The 24966-nt window shown below is 43.4% G+C and overlaps 2 protein-coding genes and 1 pseudogene across 2 annotated transcripts; 1 reads left to right on the forward strand and 2 right to left on the reverse strand.

Annotated features, from left to right (window-relative positions):
• Positions 1–3535: 3535 nt before the first annotated feature.
• On the reverse strand, positions 3536–4415 carry LOC147983408 (uncharacterized; annotated as a pseudogene).
• A 5170-nt stretch (positions 4416–9585) lies between these two features.
• LOC125535327 (proline-rich protein 4) lies at positions 9586–10640 on the reverse strand. The gene is made up of 2 exons (XM_048698380.2): positions 10418–10640; positions 9586–10325 (listed from the first exon to the last, which is right to left on the reverse strand). The coding sequence occupies exons 1-2, from the start codon at positions 10557–10559 to the stop codon at positions 9835–9837; spliced, it is 633 nt and encodes a 210-aa protein (XP_048554337.2). The 5' UTR covers positions 10560–10640; the 3' UTR covers positions 9586–9834.
• A 3706-nt stretch (positions 10641–14346) lies between these two features.
• Positions 14347–15499, forward strand: LOC125535328 (proline-rich protein 4-like). The gene is made up of 2 exons (XM_087542930.1): positions 14347–14582; positions 14697–15499. The coding sequence occupies exons 1-2, from the start codon at positions 14441–14443 to the stop codon at positions 15188–15190; spliced, it is 636 nt and encodes a 211-aa protein (XP_087399056.1). The 5' UTR covers positions 14347–14440; the 3' UTR covers positions 15191–15499.
• Positions 15500–24966: the final 9467 nt, after the last annotated feature.

The following is a 24966-nucleotide window of genomic DNA, read 5'->3' on the forward strand; positions in this document are numbered from 1 at the left end:
TACTAACTTTTTTTTATTTTTTTGATTTATTTTGAATTTTGAAGGCGGAAAGATACTAATGGCGCACCATGGGCAGGTGCGCCATTAATAACTTTTTTTATTTTTTGACTTATTTTGAATTTTGAAGGCGGGAAGATACTAATGGCGCACCATGGGCAGGTGCATCATTAGTAAATTTGAATTTTTTGCCTCTCCAGATCTTAAAAGCCCCGTATCTTTTTTTTCTGTTAGGTTTTTGAGAATTTTGAAAATGTTTAATGAAGTTCCCCGGTTAAACTCGGATGTAACTTTTTGAGTAGATAATTTTTCATATAAAAAACTTTTTCATCCGAGTTCATACGTAAAAGTTATGCCCATTTTTACAAATTCTCGAGAGATTTTGCAAAAAAGTCGAAAATTTATGTTTGTAAATTTTGCTAACAACTAGACCACATATCACATGGGAATCTTATTTTCTTTTATTTTTTGACATTTCTATCATTTTCTTTTATTTTTTTTAAATTGAAAAGGCAGTCAGGGGGTGCATTCGGGCGAATGTTTGGGCCAAGTTACTAATGGTGCACCGTGGCATGGTACGCCATTACTAGTTGAACTAGTAATGGCGCGCCACATCCACGGTGCGCCATTAGTAATTTTTTTTTATTAATGGCGCACCGTGGGAGTGGTGCGCCATTACAACTAGTAATGGCGCACCACTCCCACGGTGCGCCATTAGTAGTTTTGAAAAAATTAATTTTTTTTACTAATGGCGCACCAACACATGGTGCGCCATTAGTGTCAATTCCATCTATAGCCCTTTTCCTAATAGTGACATGCTCACGAAATATATTGGGTGGTAAGCCTTTAGTAAGCGGATCCGCAAGCATACGTGTCGTACTGATATGCTTAATATTAATAGTTTGATCCTGGATTTTATGTTGAATAACATGGTACTTTAGGTCAATGTGCTTGGCAGCAGCACTTGACTTGTTGTTATTCACATAGAAAACTGTGGGTTCATTATCGCAGTACAATGTCAGTGGTTTGAAAATGCTGTCAACCACTTTAAGTCCGGGAAGGAAATTCTTTAAGAATACAGCCTGCCCGGTGGCCTCAAAACATGCTAGATATTCTGCCATCATCGTAGATGAGGCAACTATCTTTTGCTTGGAGCTTTTCCACGATATTGCTCCTCCAGCGAGTGTGAATATATAACCTGACGTGGATTTCATACTATCCACACACCCGGCAAGGTCAGAGTCTGAATAACCAATAACTTCCAGGTTATCGGACTTTCTATATGTAAGCATGGAATTTTTAGTACCTTGCATATAACGCAAGACTTTCTTTGCGGCCTTCCAGTGGTCCGGTCCTGGATTAGATTGAAATCTGCCAAGCATCCCGATTACAAAAGTTAAGTCAGGGCGTGTACATACTTGAGCATACATGATGCTTCCGACAGCTGAAGCATAAGGAACCGACTTCATCTGATCAGTTTCATTTTGGTTCCTCAGACATTGGAATGTCCCAAACTTATCGCCCTTAACTATGGGGGCAGGTGAGGAAGAGCACTTATGCATATTGAATTCCTTTAGTACTCTCTCAAAGTATGCCTTTTGCGATAGTCTTAATGTTCCTTTGGACCTATCTCGATGAATCTCGATGCCAAGGACATACGAGGCTTCACCGAGATCCTTCATGTCAAATTTTGAGGACAGAAATCTCTTGGTCTCATGCAACATATCTTTATCGCCGCAAGCCAATAGAATATCATCCACATATAGGACTAAAAATGTGAACCTACTGCCTTTAAATTTAACATATATGCAGTTGTCCATTTCATTCTCTTTAAAACCAAAAGTTTTAATAATCTCATCGAACTTGCCTTGAAGCTTGCCTCAAGCCATATATGGATTTCTTTAAACGACATGCCATGTGTTCTTTTCCTTCCACGACAAAACCTTCAGGTTGAGTCATGCAAACTTCTTCTTTTAAGTCACCATTCAGAAATGCCATCTTGACATCCATTTGATGCAGCTCCAAATCATAATGAGCTACAAGTGCCATGACAATTCTGAAAGAATCTTTGGATGACACAGGCGAGAAGGTCTCCTTATAATCGATTCCTTCTCTCTGCGTAAAACCCTTTGCTACAAGTCTCGCTTTGAACCTTTCGACGTTCCCTTTGGAATCATATTTGGTTTTGTAGACCCACTTGCAGCCTACCCTTTTGGCTCCATCAGGAACTTCTACTAAGTCCCAAACATCATTTGAGCTCATAGATTTCAGTTCGTCTTCCATGGCTACCAACCATTTGGACGAGTCTTCACTTTTAGTGGCTTCTTTATATGAGGTCGGATCTTGTGCCTTCCCTATGTCATTTTCATCCTCACACATGAAAGTGACACAATCGCTAGAGATGGCCTTTTTCTTTTCCCGTTGTGATCTTCTCGCAGGCTCATTAGTATGTGCATTTTCTCTTGCCCGAGAAGGTTGAGGATTAACATTGGGTTGAGGCTCATCATTTGGCTGAGGATCCTCATCAGGCTGGGGATCTTCATTATGCTGAGGCTCCTCGTCGGGTTGAGGATCCACTTCAGGTTCGGGATCACCAGTAGGTGTCTCGTGCATATTAGGCATAGGGATAAAGTTCCGTTGGATAGTCGGGGATGGAACGTACACCCGCTTCTCCTCAAGATCAATCGCCCTAACCTCAGTGACTTGGCTTTATAAATCTTAAATTTGTCCAAAGCTTCGGATCGATCACATATGGGGTAAATGTAGCCATAGCGAGAGAAATCATCTGTGAAGGTAATGAAAGAATCAAAACCATCCATAGACTTTACGTTAAAAGGTCCGCATATGTCAGTATGAATAAGTTCAAGGACCGATGTGGCTCTTACTGCTCCTTTCTTAATTGTTTTCACATATTTTTCCTTAATACAGTCAATACAATTGCCCGCATCAGAGAAATCTAGCGGATGAAGTATTTCTTCTTTAATCAATCGTTCCATTCTCCCCCTCGAAATGTGGCCCAAGCGACGATGCCACAATTTCGAAGAAGGATTGATACTTCTCCCATTCTCTTTACGATTGCATTCATTCATATTCATTTCGCAGAGATTCACACACATAGGATAACCGGAAAGATTTAACATATAAAGTTTGCCTCGTCTGACGGCGAGACCAACATCCTTATTCCAATACTTTAAAAAACATTGTTTCTCCCCAAAGGTACAATGAAAACCAAAATCATCTAAACATGAAACTGAAATCAAATTCCTACTCAAAGTAGGCACATAAAGAACGTCCTTGAGCTGAAGTAGGAAACCAGTGTGCAACTTCAAGGTGAGGGAGCCCACGGCTTCAACTTCAGCCTCCTTCCCATTCGCGACATTAAGTCTTCTTGTACCCCTTAGGGTGTGGCTTATATGGAATCCCTGCAAAGAATTCGCGACATGAATAGTCGCACCTGAGTCAATCCACCATGTAGATTCAGAAAAATCAACATATAGAGATTCATCTACAAGAGTGATCTCATCCTTACCCTTTTTATTCAGCCACTTAAGAAAATCTGGACAGTCCGCCTTGACATGATTTGGCTGCTTGCAAAAATTGCAAAGTCTTTCTCCAGCGGCATTTGTAAGATTAACTGAAGTAGCCGCTGAAGGTGCGGGACGTGAACAACTTGCCTCGTTGCATTGCTTAGGCTTTGGAGGATTCTTTTTGGAATACTGCTTTTTGTTGGGCACATTATTGTTATGAGAATGGTTCTCATGCTTCCTCTTTGCAGAGTTAACATGGAGAGCTTGATCTTTCTGCTCACTCTTCATTCTCTCTTCCTCTTGAACGCAATGTGCAATGAGTTCAGATAGTTTCCATTTGATTTCAAAAGAATTATAGTTTATCTTGAATGGATTGAACTATGAGGGTAGTGACCTAAAAACTAGGAGCACAAGAAGCTCTTCGCTCAAGTCACACTTCATGGTTTTAAGCTTTGCCGCGGCATTGCTCATGCTCAAAATATGCTCCCTCACATTTTCATTTCCTTCATATTTTGCAAGTTGCTTGTGTAAAAGCTCATCTGCATACATTTTCTCTGAGCCTTTAAATTGTTCTTCCACCGATTTCAAATATTCGGCAGCACTTTCATTAGGGGGAATAGCCCCTTTAATCTCAGTGGAGATGGAGAAGTTCATAATTAGGAGTGCCATTCTATTGGACCTCTCCCACTTCTCAACTTTAGTGTCGTAGGCTTTCTTAAGCTCAGCATACCCAGTGGCATCCTTTTTAGGTTCCACTGGTTTACTTTCCATTAGTGCAAGGTCAACCTCATGCCAACCCAAATGCAAAAGCAACGAGTCCTTCCAAGTTTGGAAGTTGTTTCCCGTGAGTGGTTCGATATTCTCGAGACCACGAGGACCGGAAGCTGTCATGATTTCAAAATATCATAAGCAAAGGAAAAGAACATCATAATTGAATTAAATTGCACAAAAATTAACCTACATTGGTTTGATCAATTAACTCCAAATTATATCACCGTTGGGCAGAAAAAAAATAAGGAATTAACAAAGTGATTCAAAAAAGTAAAACAACGTTGGTCTGTATTACAAAAATGATCACATTAATCTCATGTGTAATATAAATTTTCCAACATTAATAATTCATCATTCATTGATGTTACCATGAGATGAACATAAATATGCCATAAAATGACACAAACATTAATCCATAAAAGTTTTCTAAATAAAATTTCTCGTTGGTTCCATTTCATTCAGAAAACTAAAACATAATTTTCAGCATCATTTTTTTCTAGCAATTTTTTATTTATTTATAACAGTGCAGAACATTTTGAGGAAAATCATAATACATAAAATGCACTGAATAAACAACAACAAAAATGCACAGAAACTTTAATTTTAGCCCAAAACCCACGGCAGCTCTTTAAATTCTAGCCCAGCGAACAAAAAAAACATAAAAAAACACTTTTTCTGCGGGCTAAGACAACTTGGGCTGAAGCCCAGCCGCGAAAGCGGCCCTGCTCGGAGCAGCGCATCGGTTTCGTCCGTCGGATCGAGCCGACGGCCCCGATCGCACCGGAGCGGGGCAAAACTGGTGCCGGGTCAAACCCTATCCCCATTTCCCCCTGGCTCCTCCCGATCCACTCGCTCACTCCAGAGGAGTGGCGGCCGCGCGGCGGCTCGAAGCTCGCCGGCCCATGGAGGCGCGGTGGCTGCCCTCGCCGGAGCAGCGTGCAATGGACCGAGTCCCGCGCGCTCCTCCGGCGAGCGTGGCTCCGGCGTTGCGCACACGGCGCCTGTGCGGCGGGAGGGTCATTTCGCCGGCTGCTGCCGGCGCAGGCGTTCGACGGCGACGGCGGCGTGCAAGGCGCGGAGGCCAGGCGACGCGCGCGTGCGTGAGCGCAGCAGCGGCGGCTGCTGCTTCATTCCGCGCGCCACCCTGAAGGGCGGCGGCGTGCCGGCCATGGCGTGTGCTTACGGCGGCGGCCATGCGGACCCCGAAGGCCGGCGTCATCTGGGTGAGCCCGTCACCTTTTCTCTTAATTTCAATATTTTAACTCTGATTTTGGGATTTCGGAATGGGGAAAAAGTTCTAGGGCTAGGGTTTCTCATAATTAGGGGAAAAAATGAGTGTTTCATCTGATTCCCTCCTATATTCTTAACATGAAACAAAACCAGTGCTAATTAACCGAACTTGATGCGGAAGCGTGACACAGGTAAACTGACATAACTTGTTGATAATCATAAATGAACTAGCACTGATCCAGTAGCAGATTAGTCATTTAAACAGAAACCTCTTAACCCTAGGACTTGACTTAACAGAGGGCTAACCTTAATCATGATCTATTATCCTTAACCTTAATCATTAGGTCGTAATCAAGATCATATACTTGAACATATCATCTTAGGGATCTAATCTAGGCTTAACCATGCTCAAGATACCATTGTTAGACTTACTCCAGTAGGATAGATTGGATCTTATGCCTAGAATTCAGATCACCTAATTGCATATGAACAGAGAGGGGTTGAGTTCTTACCACCAATGGAAGAAGCCATTGGTGTAGGCGATGCGAAATCCCGTGCCTGCTCGATGCAGGCGTGATGCAGGCTTGGGGTAGACGTTCGCAGCGGGTAGCGGCGTCCCTCCGGGCGCCATCGGCACTGCCCTGGAACAGGGGCAGAGGTAGGAGATGATCTTCCCGTCGTGCAACGCTCCCCCAGATCGATTAGGGCCGGTTTAGGGATGTGGGGAGCAGGAGTAAACCGTACGAGAACTGGTCTAGCGTAGGTGCCGGCTGCTCCCCCATCTTTTTATGTGCGCTGGCGACAGGGGACCAAAACCATATTTGGTTAGGGTGCCCCCGATCAGGGCGCGTAAGTTGAGATCGAGGGGTACGAACGTTGGTTCGTGGCCTCCCTGTTTCTCTCTTTAACGTAACTTTATTTCTGGTCTTTTATTTTCGTTTTGGCCCATTGGGCCTCTAGATCAATACCAACACAAGTATTTCCGAACAGAGGGAGTAGTATAATACTCTTCCAGTGGCGCAGCCTAGTTTAATGACCCATAATAATTGAGAAACTAAACACGTGGTATGCTGGGGCGGTGGGTGTAATCCTTATATATAACTAGATGACACCCCACACGTTTCAAGATCTCATGGCAAAATATCATAACAGAGCTCGTCTGAGAAAAACAATAACATGATCTCTCGGCTTATCGTAACGATTCTACAACACTCCACAAATTTCGGATCAGATCTTGCAGTGACACGGAAGAAAAAGTGAAAAACCAAAATCTCATCTATTTTCTCACCTTTTCTTTACAGTTGGCGCAACTCCTCACCATTGAATCCGACAATGTGTAGGTCGCCGTAGCTCCTCCCCATAAAATCCGGCGGTTGTGGGAGTTAGAGAAGTTAGATGATGGGTCGTTACCAAGGAGCAGCAAAGAGGTGAACATTTGTGTGGAGCTCGGTCGCGGACCATATGAAATGTTGTAGTGGCACATGTCATCACAGCTCCTCGCTGTTGAATCCAGCGCTGGCAGGGCTTGGTGAGGTTGGATCCAGCGTCGCCGCCATGATAGAGGAGAGGTGAAGGTAATTGCACAACAGATATGGCTCAGATATGGCTGGGGAAAGGGACATGTGAGAGAAATAAAAGATGGAGAGAGCAACCGAATTGTCAGAGAAGATTAGACTTGAACCTTGGTGGGCTAGGTATGCCATTGTCCTTCTAACTATCCTACCACATGTTGGTTCGCTCCCGTCTTCCCTTTTCTACGGACAAACAAAACCTGAAAAAGCAGGTGGACGAGTTGCTTCACATCTTGTGTGGTCAATGTAAGATAACTTGCTTTGTTAATAGAGGAAATTCTAAACAAAAATCATGTGAGGTGTATTCTATTTAGAAGCCTTTCCACGGAAAAATAGTATAAAAGATTAAAAGTTGAATGCAAGGTCAGAATTTGGCTGGGATGCACACATGATAAGGACACTAGCTATGCTTATTGTGACATTAGCAATTCATATCCTAATGGAAGCAAGATTAATAAAAATGGAGCATTCTTCGTCATTTACATTGTTGTTATAATAAGTCATAAATTGTTGTGTTCTGTAAACATGTTCTACGGTCATCTTATTTCTAGATAATGTCAAAGTCATGAACAACTATGTCTAGAACATTGTGTAAACATGACGACAATTTTTATTCAAAAAAATACATGGTGAATATTTTTAATACGTGATGCTATTTTTTTAAACATGGTGAACTTTTTATTAATATTGTGCACACTTTTTAATTATGCGATGAAAACTTTTAAAAACATACATGCTACTTTATTTTTAAATACAAAGATGAACTTTTAAAATATGTGATGAACTATTTTGAATCCACAAAGAAGTTTTCTAAAATACAGGACGAACATATTTCAATTCATGACGAACATGTTTTGCACAAATGATGAGCATTTTCTAAAAAAAGTTTCACCTAGCTACAAAAAGTTCGTCCGCTTCAAAAAATGATCCCAAATATAAAAACATTATTTATATATTTTCATCACTTTCATAATGAAAGATTCGTTCTTTTATATAAAAAACCCATAGATAAAGCCTCAGTGACCTATAACGAATAGAGAGAAAAAGTCACTAAACCCACATGCGTGCGTTTTTTGTTGACTAAGCGTCAATTAGGGGGCACGGCTATGTCTCGCTTGACATAAGACGTAGGGCAGCCTCGCCTGAAGGCGACCGCGAGATGGGTGGCCCAGGCATGCACGAGGCCACAGCCTCGTTTTTTTTCATTTGTCTGTTCTTTACTTTTTTATACTTCAAAATATTCTAAATATATATACTAAAAAAGACTTTAGATAAAACATTGAAAAAATGTAATCAAGCATTTAAAAATATATAATGTGTATAGAACAAATGTTTCTCATGTATACGAAAAATATGTAGAAACAATATACAATGTGTATTACAAAGTTGATAATGTATTTAATAAATTCCAATCGAGCATTTAAAATAAGTGTTAATCAAGTAATTAAAAAAATCTTAATCTAGAATTTCAAAAATATTAAATGTGTATAGAAAGTATGCTACCAACGAAAAAATATAAAATATGTATGAAAAAGCAGATCACATATTTAAAAAATGTTAATCAAGCATTTCGAAAAATTAATCAAGTATTTGAAAAATCTTACTGAAGTATTTGAATATGTTAAAAGTGTATAGAAAAAATATTTCCCATGTATTAAAAAACTATACAATTTGCATGAAAATAATGTTTGTCATCTTATTTAAAAAATGTTAAAGGTGTATAAAAACATAGATTATGTATTTGAAAACTGCTAAAAATAATTAAAATCATTGATCATATGTTTAAAATTTTGTTAATGGCAATATTCATTTTTTCACGCACAATGTGCATTTTTTATATAAATCAGAAACACTTTTATATACATTTTTAACTTTTTTAAAATACAAAATGAACTTTTGTTAAAATATATGTTTCCTGGTGTCTACTTTTATTTAATGTACGTTATACATTTTTTTTTCTATACATCATGAACATTTTTTATTCACGTTTCACATTTTGAAAATACATGATCAACCTTTTTTTATTCACGTTTAACATTTTAAAAATACATTTTTCGGTTTTCTTCTTGTCCTTTTTCTTTGGTTTCTTTTCGGTTTTCCATTCCTTTTCATTTTGTTTTTCCATTCAATTCTTTACAAGGAAGCTCAAGCTTTGGCTAGGCACGTGTTGTTCAATGATATTGATTATTAATAAAACTGCCCCCCCACCCACCCACCCACCCACTAGGACTGGCAGTATGAATGCATGCATTCGTAGCTGCCATTTGTCAATGACGTGAATGTCATCAGTTTTCTATGACAAATCCAATTGCAGACTTGATTCAATTTCTCTTGAGTTTCAGTTCACGGATCTGAAAATTGAGTGGAAGTAATGACAAAATCACATTGTCCCTATTATGTCAATCATCTCGAACTGCTGCAGTGTACTTGGGTTGACAAATCGACTTGTTTAAATACTCCTTCACACTCGGTTGATTCACATTACTTGATTCATAATAACTTCGGTAAACGCACCGAAATTACAAAATCTTGATAAAGCAACACACCTTCACACTCGGTTGACACAGTGACACACATACATCTGTTATTCTGAACTCTCAACTCTGCAGCGAATGGCAGAAGACCTAACGATACCCACACATGCAAACCGATCATAAATAGCAACGCCGATCATGAGTTCATGCCCATGAACCCGGTGATGAGATTTCAGCGCTGGGCAGGACGGTGGTAGATCGGACTCAGTGGTGTCCGTGGTATCCACCGCCGCCGCCGTAGGTGGGCGTGGGAGGGACGGGGTGGTAGTCCGGGTGGGGCTGCGGCTTGGGCTCGGGCTTGGGCACGGGGCCGTAGTCAGGGTGGGGCTGGGGCTTGGGCTCCGGCTTGGGCGGCACGGGCTTCTTGTGGTGGAAGTGCTCGATGATGTGCTTCTTGATCGGCCCGCACAGGGTCATGGACGCGCACTCCGGCGACGCTGCTGCAGAAGGCGTGGTAATGTTGTCGCCGGCGACGACGCCGAAGGTGGTGCCCTCGGACACCGGCACGATCTTAGACGGCTCCTGGCCAGGGCACGGGGCGCTGGAGGCGGCGCTGTGGAGCTGCGCGACGCAGTCGGCGCCGTGGAGGTCGGCGGCCAGGGGCACGCTGAAAGCGCCGGTGCGGTCGAGGGTACCCACTGCCTTGCTCTCGTAGTCGCCGTGGACGTTCTTGCACTTGATCGCCACCTGAAGACCTGAGGTACGTTCATGGCAGAACAATGGTGATCAGCGTCAACCCATCATGCATTGCCACACAGACACAGTGGAGTAGCACATCAGCGCTTACCCTTGAAAGCTTCCTCGGCCTTGATGTTCCTCCTGGTGCAGTCGGCGCACTTGGCCAGGCCGACGACCACGGAAGCGGCCTCGGCGTTGGTGACAGCGATCGCCAGCAGGACGGCGAGGGCGAGTGCTCTTGGAGCTGCCATGCCTGAACCTCTGAGTCTCACTACCCTTGCTTGCCTGTGTGAAGTGGCTCCTCGATGGATGTATGGATGGATGTAACAGGCGACGCATGGCTTATATAGGCCACCGCGTTGATGGGCACAGCTCGAATGCTCAACCGGCCGATCTGTCTGCAAGCGCAGAAGAAGAAACGCAGTGAAGCGAGACAAGGAGAGATGAGCTAACTCGCTTTCGGCGCGCCGATGTTTCCGATGGCGAATTAATCCACGCCATTGTTCGGTTGGTGGCTTGGTGATCGAATTTTTATTTAAAATAAACAAACAGGCCACGAATGGCATCCTAGCTGGCAAACATCTTTGGCGCGGAAGCTTGAATCATTCAGAAACTCACTGCACTACGTAGCGACTTCCAGTTCAAACATCAATTTTGCTTCATTTCTTTTTTGTTTTACATATTGGTTCTGTCTTGAAGTCAAACTTTGTAAAATTTCATCAAACTTATGTTGAAACTATCAATATCTATAATACCAAATAATATGGAAAATATATTTTATGATGGATGTGACATTGATTTCGTATTTGTAAACGTTGATAAATTTCTTTCATTCTAAAAACTTGGTCAAATTTAGAAAGTTCGACTTAAGACCAAACTGACATGCAAAATAAAAAGAAAAGGAGAGAGTAGTACTTACTACAGATTGTAGGTTGACGCATCAAAATATATTACACTGCTGACTTCCATGTTTATTTGATCAAATAGATACTTCCTTGGTTTCGAGATATAAGGTATGTTACTTTTTTTTAAAGTTAAACTTCTCTAACTTTGACCAAGTTTATAGAAAAAAATATATGAATGCCTACAATAAAAAATTATTATTATTATTATTAGAATCAGCATTAAACATATTTTCTTATTTTATTTTTTACTATTGTAAATATTGATATATTTTTCCTCTAAACCTGATCAAAATGTTTGACTTTTTTAACAACTAATGCACCTTATATTCTGAAACTGATGGAGTACGACAAAAACATGTGACTCATGACATTGTACAAACTAACACGACCTTTTAGTTTAAGAGTATGTAATAAACACCAGGAACAGACGTCGTAAAAACTTGATGTTTCTCAAATTGGTGGAAGCAATAAGAGAATTCATATATGAGTGGACATAATAAAGCTTCATCTCATTTCAGTGAAAGCTCCACCGGGGTCGGCAACTCCAAGGACAACGGTGTATCCCGAATGAGACGGTAATTTTTTTGGGGCGTATTCCATTTTGCCATGCATCCAATGGTTATGCGATGTTCATATACTCCACGTGAACCATTACTACCTGAGCTTGTTGTGTCCCAGCAGAAAAGATCTACACATATACAACATCCCTTTTCCAAGTATCATGGTGGCATGGATCTTCTTATTTTTACACTTGCAATCCCCTTTTATTCAACAACGAGAAGCATTACATCGTTGACAAGAATTTGGAATAGCTCCCAAAGGGCTTTATCCATCCAAGTACCATGTGTAGAAGATCTAGCTAATCTAGCTAATTCATGTGCAGTTGCTTTAGCCTCTCTAGGATAGTGATTATGAATTACATGAGTAAAATCAAGAGACATATAGTAATAATCGTCAAATAAAGCACTCGTGAGACCTGACGATGAACCCCCTTCCTATATTGTCGTAATCACCTCCAAATTATCTGAGTTCACTTCAATCTTGTTGCACCCAACTGTGCGTGGAAGATTCATCCCATATCTTGAAGCAACAATGAATTCTCCCATACAATATCAAAGGACAACTCCTACAAATGCCTAGAGAATATCAAGGTCAAACAAGGCATCCACATTGAGCTTTAAATAACCATGGATCGGCTTGGTCCATCTCCCATGCTTCATAATGGGTTTGGTGTAGCTTGCTAATGTGAAGTTTGCTTCGAATGCTCTCATTACAAGATGAATTTGACTTGGTGTCTGTATCGACTGGCCATGCAAGAGTTTCCTCTGCTCCCACTAGACATACCAAGACGCAATAGCTAATTGGGATGGCTGTCCTAAAATCATCGCTTCTTGATCAGGGAAGTTCAATAAATATTCCAATGCCTCCTCCCAAGACAAGCCAGCGACACAAGATTTATGAATTATATCACCAAGTCCCAGGGGATTCCACACTTCACTAGCCAAAGATCAATCAAATAGAAGATGTTTAACGTCCTCAGCCCATAATTTGCAAACGGGGCGATGAGGAGACACCTTTATATGTCTATCAACATGATTTGCACGACAGGATGTCGCCCCTTTGAATTGCCCTCCACAAGAAAAAGATTACCTTGGCTAGACACTGCATGTTCCAAACTAAATCCCACATACCGTTGTGCGTCGATGCTTCAAGAGTATTCTTAGATATTTAATCCAATGTACCATCCATCTGTCCCAACTCTCTTATTTTTTATTGGATGCAAACTTTCTTAGGCAATCAAAACATTGTCAGTAATTAACCGTCCCGGAACAAGGGCACCCTTGCCGACCTATGTGTTGTTGGTTGCTACAAAAAAGGGTATAGCAAAGCTTTTGAATCCGAAAAGGATGTTCTTCTATGGTGGCATCACCAATCACAAACGTAACTTTTTCTATATCTTGTATGGGCCGGTTCTTTTGAACAGATTGAAATCAGTACGACAAAAGAACACAATTTCGCATGAAAAACCTTGAGAGAATCCTGGAGAATCTAAATAGCTAGCCCCACTAACCTATTTCTCTCAACATGTAAGTAAGTCATCGATCAAAAGACCCACCTTTAATATGCAACCATGCATAGGAAAAGTCTGACCTCGACATGCAAACATGGATGAGAATTTACAACCATACAATAATCAAACACAATAAACCATATATATTTTCAGTTTTACTTATTATAATATCACTCTAAATATTAATGTTACACAACCAAATACATTGAAATATAATGCAAAATATTCCTGCTAAAACTTGTGGAGTATCATCTAGTTATAATGAACGCCTAATCACTTAGTTTTCAGATGTTTTGCCATTAATCATTTACCAATTGCACCCAACTTTTCATATATTAGCTCCGACCTCGATATAGTTATGAAAACTACTTATCATCATATTGTGGCACCAATTAATAGAAATCTCGCATTCGACGAGCCGGTAGTCGTAGAGCAACTTTCAAGTAAAATGGAATACAACTGTCTTCTGAACTGCAGAACAAAATACTCCAGCGTTATTATATTCGAAGTTTGAGAAGTTTTTATGTTATTATGCCACTTGTGCTGCTCTGGTGCTCTAACCCTACCTCTGATTGGTTGTAAGATTGCTTTCAAATTAAGCTTCTAACCAGCCAATCCACGCTGCTAGCTAAGTCTTGTTGATTTGGTACATATAAATGCTCCGGAGGCGCGCCGCACGTAGAAAGGGATCAACAGAGAATTAGGTATGTAGGTTCTAACTTGTTTAGGCTCTAGTACGTACTTACGTACTTACGCTGCATGCATGCTTGTCCATGTGCCGCGTGGAACCTACGAACGAGAAGGACACGATCGGCCAACAGCCAATGCAAAGTCGATGACCAACCGAGTATAATGACTAACGACGTGCGTGGATCAAATCGATCGTTGATCGATGCGTGCAGAATCGATCAACCGAGTTTTAATTCGCCATCTGAAATTTCGGCGAGTTAGCCGGCCTCTCGTTGTCACGCATCACTTCGCCGTCCACCACCACCCTTGGAGCTTCGAGCACGCATGCAGCCAGATCATCGGCCGAGCTGGATCGATCAATGCGGATGCCTATATAAGCCATGCGTCGCCTGTTGCATCCATCATCCATCCATCCATCCATCCATCAGCCACTTCACACAGGCAAGCGAGTGGTAAGGGTTCAGGCATGGCAGCTCCGAGAGCGCTCGTCCTCGCCGTCCTGCTGGCGATCGCCGTCGCCAACGCCGAGGCGGCGTCCGTCGTGGTAGGCCTGGCCAAGTGCGCCGACTGCACCAGGAAGAACCTCAAGGCCGAGGAGGCCTTCAAGGGTAAGCGCTAGCTATATGCAGCTCAATTCGTACCATATATGTCAATGCACACAGCCACGCACCTATAGATGGAGATCAGCTCATGGTTTTCCTGCTGCCATGAACGCACCTCAGGTCTCCAGGTGGCGATCAAGTGCAAGAATGTCCACGGCGACTACGAGAGCAAGGCCGTGGGTGCCCTCGACGGCACCGGCGCCTTCAGCGTGCCCCTCGCCGCCGACCTCCACGGCGCCGACTGCGTCGCTCAGCTCCACAGCGCCGCCTCCAATGCGCCGTGCTCCGGCCAGGAGCCATCTAAGATCGTGCCTGTTTCCGAGGGCACCACCTTCGGCATCGTCGCCGGCGACAGCATTGCCACACCGTTTGCAGCGTCGCCGGAGTGCGCGTCCATGACCTTGTGCGGGCCAATCAAGAAGCACATCATTGAGCACTTCCACCACAAGAAGCCCGTGCCACCGAAGCCGGAGCCCAAGCCCCAGCCCCACCCGGACTACGGCCCCGTGCCCAAGCCCGAGCCCAAGCCGCAGCCACACCCGGACTACCATCCCGTCCCTCCCACGCCCACCTACGGCGGTGGCGGTGGCGGTGGATACCATGGACACCACTGAGTCAGATCTACCACCGTCCAGCCCGCACTGAAATCTCATCACCGAGTTCATGATCAGTGTCAGTGAGTGATCGACGTTGCTATTTATCATCAGTTTTATGCGTGGGTGTATTGTTTGGTGTTCTGCCATTCGCTGCCCCGCTTTAGCATCTGCACTGCAGAGTTGAGAGTTCAGAATAACAGTTGTGACTTGTGAGGTACACAGGGATCAGTGTGTATTTTGCTTTTGGAAGATTTGTAATTTTGGTATGTGTTTTGTATACGAAGTTGTTGTGGATCAAGTAACTTAATCAAGTTCACTTTGAGTCAATGGAATTACTGCCGAGATGTTGCCTTCTTTTGGCTTGACTTTGCTCTACTGTGTGCTCTGGATTGAGTTTCTGTGGTGTAGAGCCAGGTTTGTCTTCGCCTGTAGGTTGGTGAGTTCAAAGACTGCAGCTCCATGTGTTTATGTTGGTCACCCAAGAACAACATTATCAAGTTCCTCGTCATTGAGGTCCATGTGTTTTAGCATCTCCTCAGTTCCTCCGTCTAACCATTAGGGATAAGTGTGTATTTCGCTTTTTAAAGATTTGTAATATCGGTGTGTGTTTTGTATACGAAGTTGTTGTGGATCAAGTAATTTAATCAAGTCCATTTGAGTCAATGGAATTACGGCGGTGTTGGCTTTTGTTGGCTTGATCTTGTTGGCGATGATCCCGACTGCCGCTAGTCGCGGAAGTACTGTCTCGACAAACTTTACTGACCGATGCTTTTGGCCACGGCAGCGTCAAACCATATGCATATATGGACACGAGCGACCATAACAGGAAAATGATTCAGATGTCTGCTCACAGTATCCGTACGTGTATAATTTCTATGGCGGCAACACGGCCGAAGACTACTTCTGATGTAAAGGGTGGTAACAACAACGCAGCAAAATATACTTTGACGGGCTCTCTCGAGGAGAACCGCCGACCCCAATTAGTGCCTTCTGTTGGAACTGTCGCGGCGCGGGCAAAACCGCGACAGCACGAGAGCTTCGCGAGTTTGCGAAGAAATTTGCCCCTGCCCTACTATGCATCGTTGAAACACAGATAGAGGGATCTAGGGTAGAAGCATTAGCTGGTACTTTGGGTTTCGATAATCCATATGCTATTAGCAGCCAAGGGCGGAGCGGTGGTATTGGACTTTTTTTGGAATAATGCAACAAAAGTAGAGATTCTCGGTTACTCTGTTTATCATCTTGATGTTGTGGTTGAGGAACAAACAAATGAAAAGTGGAGGCTGACTTGTGTATATGGCGAGGCACAAACACACTTGCGGCATCAAACATGGACAGTCCTAAAAAACATTAGCACTTTGAACTCGTTGCCATGGCTGTGTATGGGTGATTTCAACGAAGTTCTACGTCCGGATGAGCATGAGGGAGTTCGACAGCGTAGTTATGCCCAAATACAAGCGTTTCGGGACACGATTGACATTTGCATGCTGCTAGATTTGGGGTTCAAGGGCAACTTTTGGACTTTTGAAAAGAAGGTATCTGGTGGCACTTACACAAGATGCAGACTAGATAGAGCCTTGGTCAATGCGAGGTCTAAAATCTTCTTATAGAAGTTTAAAATTTTGACAACTGCATGAAAAAACATTGGAAGTGTAACGACAAGAGAGGTGGGATGGATTATTTCTTCATGTTCTTCTTACTTGCTAACAATCATATTAAAGTGCTCACGGAAAGGTTCATATTTTTCTTCCTTCATCTGCTTCTAACTATAAATAGCTACCGGAAACTACTTAGCAGGTTGTTTTAATGGTAGTAATAGTTGATTATTAAATGTTTATACACACATGGAAATTTCGTACATAACCTTCAGAAAGACATTAGAAAATTACTACCCATGTGTCAATTCTTTAACATTGAAATTACATGTGTGCCAAGTATGACCATCGAACTAATTTTGTCTATATTGTACAACTCCTTCATAAATTCCAGGATATGATTTAGCTATGACAGTATGACCATTGACTAATTTTCTCTATATTGTACAATTTGAGTACAGGAGGCCTATCATATCTTTGGTGCAGAATCCTCCTCAAAAAGTAGCTGAGCTCGTTGAATTAGTAACAGCGATGTGGAAAGAAGAAATGATGCAGACTGCCTTTACACACTTTGACGCAAAAGCAATCCTCAAATTTCCGTTGTGCACAGAAGGATTGATGATTTTTGGGCATGAAGTGAGGAGCAGTGCTTTATTCATACGACAACCAAGAGGTTAGAGAAATAATTTGTAACGAGATCATGAAAAGTTTATTGGGCTACTGAGGGCGTAACTTCAGTGACTTTAGTGACTTTGTGAAGTAAAGTTACGCAGTGTCTTAGCCTCATACACCAGTCCTTCATATTCTACAAATATGAAGTCAGCGTATTGTTGTATGAGTCCCGCTTCGGTACAACCCTCCACAAAACATATAAGGGCAGTTTGGTCTTTTGAGAGAAACGTATACTTTACCTCAGTATGGGTCTCCTTTCGGGACGTACACACGCGTCTCCACATCCTGGCTGCCTCCCCTCCGTCCTAGGCTGGCCCAATTTATACTTTTCTTTGCTACACTTATTTTGTGCTAAAGTTCAAAAAAAAAACAGATGCGTACGTGGGACTCAAACACACAACCACAAGGTTCACAAGGACTCGAGATAACCATCTGGGAAGCCTAAGTTTCGTGTTACAATGTACTTGTATTTTCTTACTTTTTGTTCGCTGGTTGATTTTTTTATTTATTTTCCTTTTTTCCGGTTTTAGTTTTTTTTTCTGTTTTGGTCAAATTCGTGAATTTACAAATACGTGCACTTCTTTTCATTTTTGTTTTTATTTTCCAAGCTCTGCGAACATTTTTGTTCCAAATTTTGTGAACTTATTTTAAATCTCATGATTTTTTTAAATTCATGAGCTTTTTGAAAATTGATGAACTTTTTTCAAATTTGTGATTTTTTTCTCAGATTGATGAACCTTTAAAAAAACCGATGAACTTTTTCAACTTTCATGAACTAATTTTCAGTATCGATGAAGCTTTTCCAAATCTATGACCTTTTCTTCGTTTTTCAGAGAACTTTTTTGACTTTTTGCGAACTTACCTTATTTCCTGATTTTTTTACAGCATAAAAAAACCGGCTGGTTTTTCCCTACCAGACCAATAGAAAAAAACCAAGAAAAACTCGTGCGAGTAAGAGAGCGAGCAAGCGAGTTGTGAGCGCCTCGTTTTTCAACATTCATCAAATGACCTCAATTTTTCATCACCTTGTATCACCAATTCATGCCACCATACCAAGTTGTTTCCGGTTTTTGTCAAGTTTCGTATTTCTTGGAGTTTTCTTGTTGAAAAAGGCCGATAAATGACCGAACATGTCGCAACGTGCAAACAGATTTCAAATTCGTTCAAACCAGGCATGGACGCCTACCATGGGCACGCATCCTTGGTGGCAAAAGTTGGGGTCATTCCTCACATGTCCAAAAAAGTATGTTAGACAGAGAGTGTTCGGATAGACTACAAGAGTCTGTTTATGAACACCTGGTTTTTGACATCCGTCAGATGGTCCCAATTTTTTCCATCACCTTGTATCACCAATTCATGCCATCATGCCAAGTTGTTTTTCTGTTTTTGACAAGTTTAGTAATTCTATGGAGTTTTCTCAGTGAAAAAAGGTCTATAAATGGTCGGACCAGCCACAACGTGAAAACGATGTCTGAATTCATTCAAACCAGGCATGAATGCCTAGCATGGGCACACACCCTTGGTGACAAAATTTGGGTCATTCCTCACATGTCCAACAAAAAATCATGTCAGACAGAGGATGTTCGGGTAGGCTTGAAGGGTCAGTTTGTGAACACCATGTTTTTTACATCCGTCACATGGCCCCAATTTTTTTCATCACCTTGTATCACCAATTCATGCAACCATGTCATGTTGTTTTCGTTTTCACCAATTTTTGTACTTTAAGGTATTTTCTCGGTGAAAAAAGGCCGATAAATGGCCAAACATGTCGCAACTTGCAAATGGTGTCCGATTCATTCAAACCAGGCATGGATGCCTACTATGGGCACACACCCTTGGTGGCGAAATTTAGGGTCATTCCTCACATGTACAACAAAACCATGTTAGGCATAGGGTGTTCTGGTGGCCAGAAGGGTCCGTTTGTGAACACCTAGTATTTTGCATCCGTCAATGGCCTCAATTTTTTCTATCACCTTGTATCACCAATTCATGCCATCATGTCAGGTTGTTTTCGTTTCCGACAAGTTTTGTATTTTCTGAAGTTCTCACGGTGAAAAAAGGCTTATAAATGACCGGACGTGTTGCAATGCGCAAACGGTGCCTGAATTCATTCAAATCAGACAGGTATATGCCTACCATAGGCATACATCCTTGGTGGCAAAAGTTGGGGTCATTCTCACATGTAAAAAAACCATGTTCGATACATGGTGTTCCAGTCTATTTGTGAACACCTCATTTTTCGACATCCGTCAAATGCACTATTTTTTCCATCACCTTGTATCATCATTTCATGCCACCATGCCAACTGGTACTTTCATAGGACAAGTTTTTGATAATTTTGAATTATTTTAGTGAATAATGGTCTATATAATGGCCACACATGTTGCAATGTGCCGGCAATGTCGTAAGTCGTTCGAATCAGGCATGGATGCCTATTATGTCCAGGTCAGGCTACTGTAAAAGTTGAGGTCATTTATCCATAGTGCAAAAAAAAGTTAAGAGTAGGGTGCCGAACTAGAGACTGCATCGGCGAGCATGTAGTTTTCTTAAATTCAATGCTTCTGTTGATTCAAATATGAAATTTCCATAATTATGAATCAACATGAACATATTTTTATGTTCTAACCATTTTTAATTTATCATTAATTTTGTAATTTCAAATTATTTATGAAAATCTTAAAAACTTTAACAATTTTATGAAAATTGCTAAAAATAAGTTCCTAACAGTTGCTGAAAATTGTCAACGAAACAATAACTAAACTCAAGAAAGGAAAAAAAATTAAATAACAAAAAAGGAAAGAAAAAAGAAAAAATAGATAAGAAAATGCGGCAGCCATGGCCCAACCCGCCGCCGGGGCCTGTTGGGCCGGCCCAAGCATGCCAAGTCGTTGTTTACAAGAAGAAGAAAAAACTTTTGCGATCCCCTCTCGCTAGGGTTTTCTATCCTCTCGGCGGCGGCGTGCTGCACCCCGTAGAGAACCTGTCTCCCTTGCCTCCCCCGCCGGTGATCTGCCGCTGCCGGAGCCCGGGGCTCTGGGTGGTGTAGCGGTCCCGGGGGTATCTGGTTAGGGAACCTACCGCCTGCGGATACTGACTTCTCGGGCAAGAGATCTGATGGAGAATAAGGCTTCGGGCTCGGGCACGGCTACAACCGAGCTAGAGGCCATGATGGAAGAACTAGGGCTAAAGGAAGATGATCTGCAAGATGTAGTTGTGGAGGATGCCGAATTGGCGGAAGAAGCAACGAGGTGGATGGCAATTGCTCGGGTTCACACTGACAAACCCTATAGTTAGTACTGGTTTTACCGCAACATGAGGGTAGCCTGGGATCTGGCGCAGGAAGTAAAGATCCGCCCCCTCGAGGACAACCTGTATACGCTGAAGTTTTCATGTCTTGGAGACTGGGAACGGGTTATGGAGGAAGGTCCATGGACGTCCAAGGGCAAGGCAGTGGTTATAGAGCACTATGATGGTTACACACGGCCATCTTCGTATGAACTAAACAAAATAGATATCTGGATGCAAATCCATGATCTACCTGATGGTTTCTTCCACAAGATCAAGGCACTATCATCAACAGTTGGTGAGTTCATATATGCTGAGCCAAAGTCACATGATTTTGAGGGCAGTTTTTTTCATGTCCGTGTAAAGATAGATGTAACGAAGCCACTAAAGAATGCTGTTTCGCTTGTCGTCAAGAGGAAGGGAGAGATTCATAGGGAGATTTACAGGGTGAAATATGAGAGACTGCCAGATTGGTGCGCGGTGTGTGGCCATCTGGGTCACATGTTCAAGGAGTGTGGCGATGGTGTGCACCCCCCCCCCCCCCCCCCAAGCTTTGGTCTTTCAAGATCTTAGAGCCACGTGGTTCCGTGGAGCTGGCCAGGGACCTGCTGGTGGTCGAGGTCAAGGAAGAGGTCAAGGACGAGGAGGAGGTCGATCTGGTCGTGGAGCTGGGCGCAGGAATACGCAGGGCAAGGAGGACACATATGCTTTTGGGTTAGGGGAAGATGACGTTGATGCAACTATGACTGAAGCTGATCTCAACAGGAAACGGTCGTCAGAAAGGAGTAACTCGATTGATCCAGCAACAGCTAACCCAGCAGCTATAGTGCAATTATCACCTCAAGCTAATTTGCCTGGTGCAGTTTTGGCTCTGCCACCGCCACAAATCCCTCCTAGCCCAACATCGAAACAGGACCCAAAGAGGATCCGAACAACATCCGAGAAAAGTCCTACACCAACCACTTCATCTCTTGGCAAGAGTACTGAAGCAACTTTGGCGGGCTCTGGTGCGGAGCGCCGCCGGGGCCAATGAGTGTGCTGTGTTGGAACTGTCGCGGTGCGAGCAAGCCGGCGGCAGTTCGCGAGCTTCGTGACCTAGCGAAGCAATTTGCCCCTACCGTGTTATGTATTGTAGAGACACAAATCTCAAGAACACGGGTAGAAGGACTAGCTGGTACACTAGGTTTTGAGAATGGTTATGCTGTAAGTAGCAACGGCCGTAGTGGTGGCCTTGGAATGTTTTGGAACAATGAAATAAAGCTTGAAATTTTGGGTTACTCGAAATACCATCTAGATGCAAAAGTGAGCATGGTGAACACACCTGACTGGAGACTGACCTGTGTGTATGGAGAGGCTCAAACTGGCAAAAGGTACAACACTTGGAATACAATAAAGTCTTTGGTGTCCACAAGCCCGTTGCCTTGGACATGTATTGGCGATTTCAACGAGGTCCAGCATGTGTCAGAGCACGTGGGAACGGGTCAGCGACGGCCGTCACAGATAGCAGGATTCCAGGACACAGTGGATGTATGTGGCCTGGTCGATCTGGGGTATGTAGGCAGAAACTGAACCTTTGAAAAGAAAGTATCAGGTGGAGCTTACTGCAGAGTACGGCTAGAGCGGGCTCTAGCAAATGTAGATTGGATGATTCAATTTCCTAATGCTAAGCTTCAGCACCTTACTGCTGCGTCTTCGGATCATGCTCCGATCAGTCTGGAATTGTTTACCCCGGAATCACGCGGCAAGAGGGAACAACGTCAGTTCAGATATGAGGTTTTCTGGGAGCGACACGATAATTTCAGAGATTCTCTGGGAACGAGATGGGACGCGGTACCTGTAGCAACGACAGCGACCGGACTAGCAGCTAAGCTAAATAATTTATCCCGTGCGGGCAGCACTATGCGTCAGCCGGCTCATCTGACATATAAATCAGCCGGCTTGATCGCCGTATGATTAATCCATTGGATCGCTTTGCGGGGCTGCATGCTGCCCCAGATCTCTAGTCACTTTCAAATGGCATTTCCACCGGCTCGCGAGCTGTTCGCTTGAGTGATGCGAGCCATCAGTTTCTTCTTTCTAATTTTGTGCAACAATACTCTTGTTGCCAAACCTTCTCTTCTCTAATTTTCTGCAACAAGATCTTTATTGTGGAAACTTCTCTTCTCTAATTTTCTGCAACAAAAGTTTTGTTGCGGAACCTTCTTTTCTCTAATTTTCTGCAATAAGACTTTTGTTGCAAAACCTTCCGTTCACTAATTTCCTCTAACACGTCTCATCTTGCAAAATCTTTTCTTCTTTAATTTTCTGCAACAAGACTCTTGTTGCAAAAATTCCAAACACATCTTTCGCCGTGTCTAATTTTCTGTAACAAGATATTTGTTGCAAAAATTGCAACGACATCTCTGTCCGCATCGCGCACTAACACAATCGTCCTATGCTGTCGCCGTGTCGCCGTTCCGCAACAACGTTATTGTTACAGAAACTTGGAGTGGACATGGACATACTGCGTGGTTATATGGTTGCTGCTTGCGCCGATGGTACCAGGATGGTGGTGAGGTTGATGGCGCTCCACATCGATGGTCCAGGGAGAGCGTACACGTGGGACCATATGACGCGTGGCGCCTGAGCGAGGCGGCTGATTTCCTCAAGCAAATCAGCCGTCTGTTTAGAAGCTTTTCCCATAATTTATCCGGTGCGCTGGTCTCCTGGTCGGCTCGTCACATCGGCAATGTCCGGCGTGAGATAAAGAAGCTCAAAAAGAACTGGATATCTTGCAGAACACACCCTCCAGAACGGGACCATCACATGTAGAGATAAAGATACGTGATCATCTAGTAGAGCTATACCATATAGAGGAGATCATGATGCGGCAAAGATCACGTATTGACTGGTTATCGGATGGTGACAGAAACACCAAGTTCTTCCAACAATGAGCTAGTATGCGACGCCGTAAAAATAAAATAAAAGAACTAGTGCGTGCTGATGACACGACAACGTCGGATCCAGCTAAGATGGAACAAGTGGCGAACTCCTTCTACAGGAGAGTGAAGTCTCATTTAAACCTTGAGATTGTAGAGCTTGTCGGAAATGAACCTTCATCTCCGAATCCCTGAAGTCTGTACCTTGTATTCTCTAATCCTGATCATTTTTAACCTTGATGCTTCTTTAAGAGTGGGTTTGTTTAAACGAGTGCATGGATGCATGTCTTAGTGCGTGGCAGCGTGAGTACATACCGCGTCGGTTGGTCGTTCTTTCCTGTTCTCTCTCTTTTTTCTTTTTTTCTTTTGGCACAGGGGCGCCGGTCGATCATACGCAGCGTACCTACGCTAGCTACTTGAACACAAGGGTATGCATGTACGAGCAGCGCAAAATAAGATACGTGTGTACGCATACTCGCACACGCACCTGAGGATTGCGTACCTACATGTGCACTGCTGGCAACATCGTTTTGCTCGCCGACTTCCGACTGTTTGTACACGGCTTCATACACTGGCGAGCTGACAGCCGTCTCGCCGGCTCATGCTCATGCATCGCCGGGGTTGTCGCGCGCCTACTGGCCATCACATCACGCCGTCCCTCACCGTTGTTGGGGACCTGAAGGACTCCATGGACGTCAGCTCAGCCACGTACAACATCGGCTTGGCCACCGGCGAGCGAGCATACCTCTCCGCCGGGGCTTCCGCGCTGCCCTCCACCTACTTCTTCTGCATGACTGCATCATGTACGCAACACACGTCGCTGGGTGGGTCTCCAACTCTCCATACTGCAGCACACCCATTCGCCATAGCACATCTGTGAGCGCGCGAGGCGGCCGCAGCGCTGCAGCCATCGAAGCTGCACCAGGCACCTTCTTCCTTCCTCGCTACCCCTGGTGCAGCTACTCGGCGCCTTGTATTCTTCCTACGATGCCTTCATGCCGCAGCAGATCAGACTGAAGCAAACCCGTGGACGATGCCTTTTCTTATGTGTGTTTCCTATAGAAGAGCTATCTCTGTTCACTTGAGACGAAAACTCGTTAGCTGGGTTGGTGCGCATTTTCCGCACTTCAACACGTGTGCTGCCTAACCCACCGATCCCGGCCATTCCCGATGCCAAATACGAAATCCCTGTTTGGATGTGACCGCAAGGTTAAAAACGATCGAGATTAGAGAGTACAGGGTACAGACTTCAGGAATTCGGAGGTGAGGGTTCGTTTTCCACAAGCTCTACAACCTCAGGGTTTAAATCAGACTTCACTCTCTA

The sequence above is a fragment of the Triticum urartu genome, chromosome 2A, assembly GCF_056163025.1.
Source record: "Triticum urartu cultivar PI428250 chromosome 2A, HENAU_Tu73, whole genome shotgun sequence".
In the NCBI taxonomy this organism is placed as follows: Eukaryota; Viridiplantae; Streptophyta; class Magnoliopsida; order Poales; family Poaceae; genus Triticum; species Triticum urartu.

Excerpts from the sequence above, each read along its gene's own strand:
- LOC125535328 (XM_087542930.1), top strand. The coding sequence starts at position 14,441 with ATGGCAGCTCCGAGAGCGCTCGTCCTCGCCGTCCTGCTGGCGATCGCC. Across the intron at positions 14,583-14,696 it reads GGCCGAGGAGGCCTTCAAGG|GTCTCCAGGTGGCGATCAAG; the intron begins GTAAGCGCTAGC and ends AACGCACCTCAG.
- LOC125535327 (XM_048698380.2), bottom strand. The coding sequence starts at position 10,559 with ATGGCAGCTCCAAGAGCACTCGCCCTCGCCGTCCTGCTGGCGATCGCT. Across the intron at positions 10,326-10,417 it reads GGCCGAGGAAGCTTTCAAGG|GTCTTCAGGTGGCGATCAAG; the intron begins GTAAGCGCTGAT and ends AACGTACCTCAG.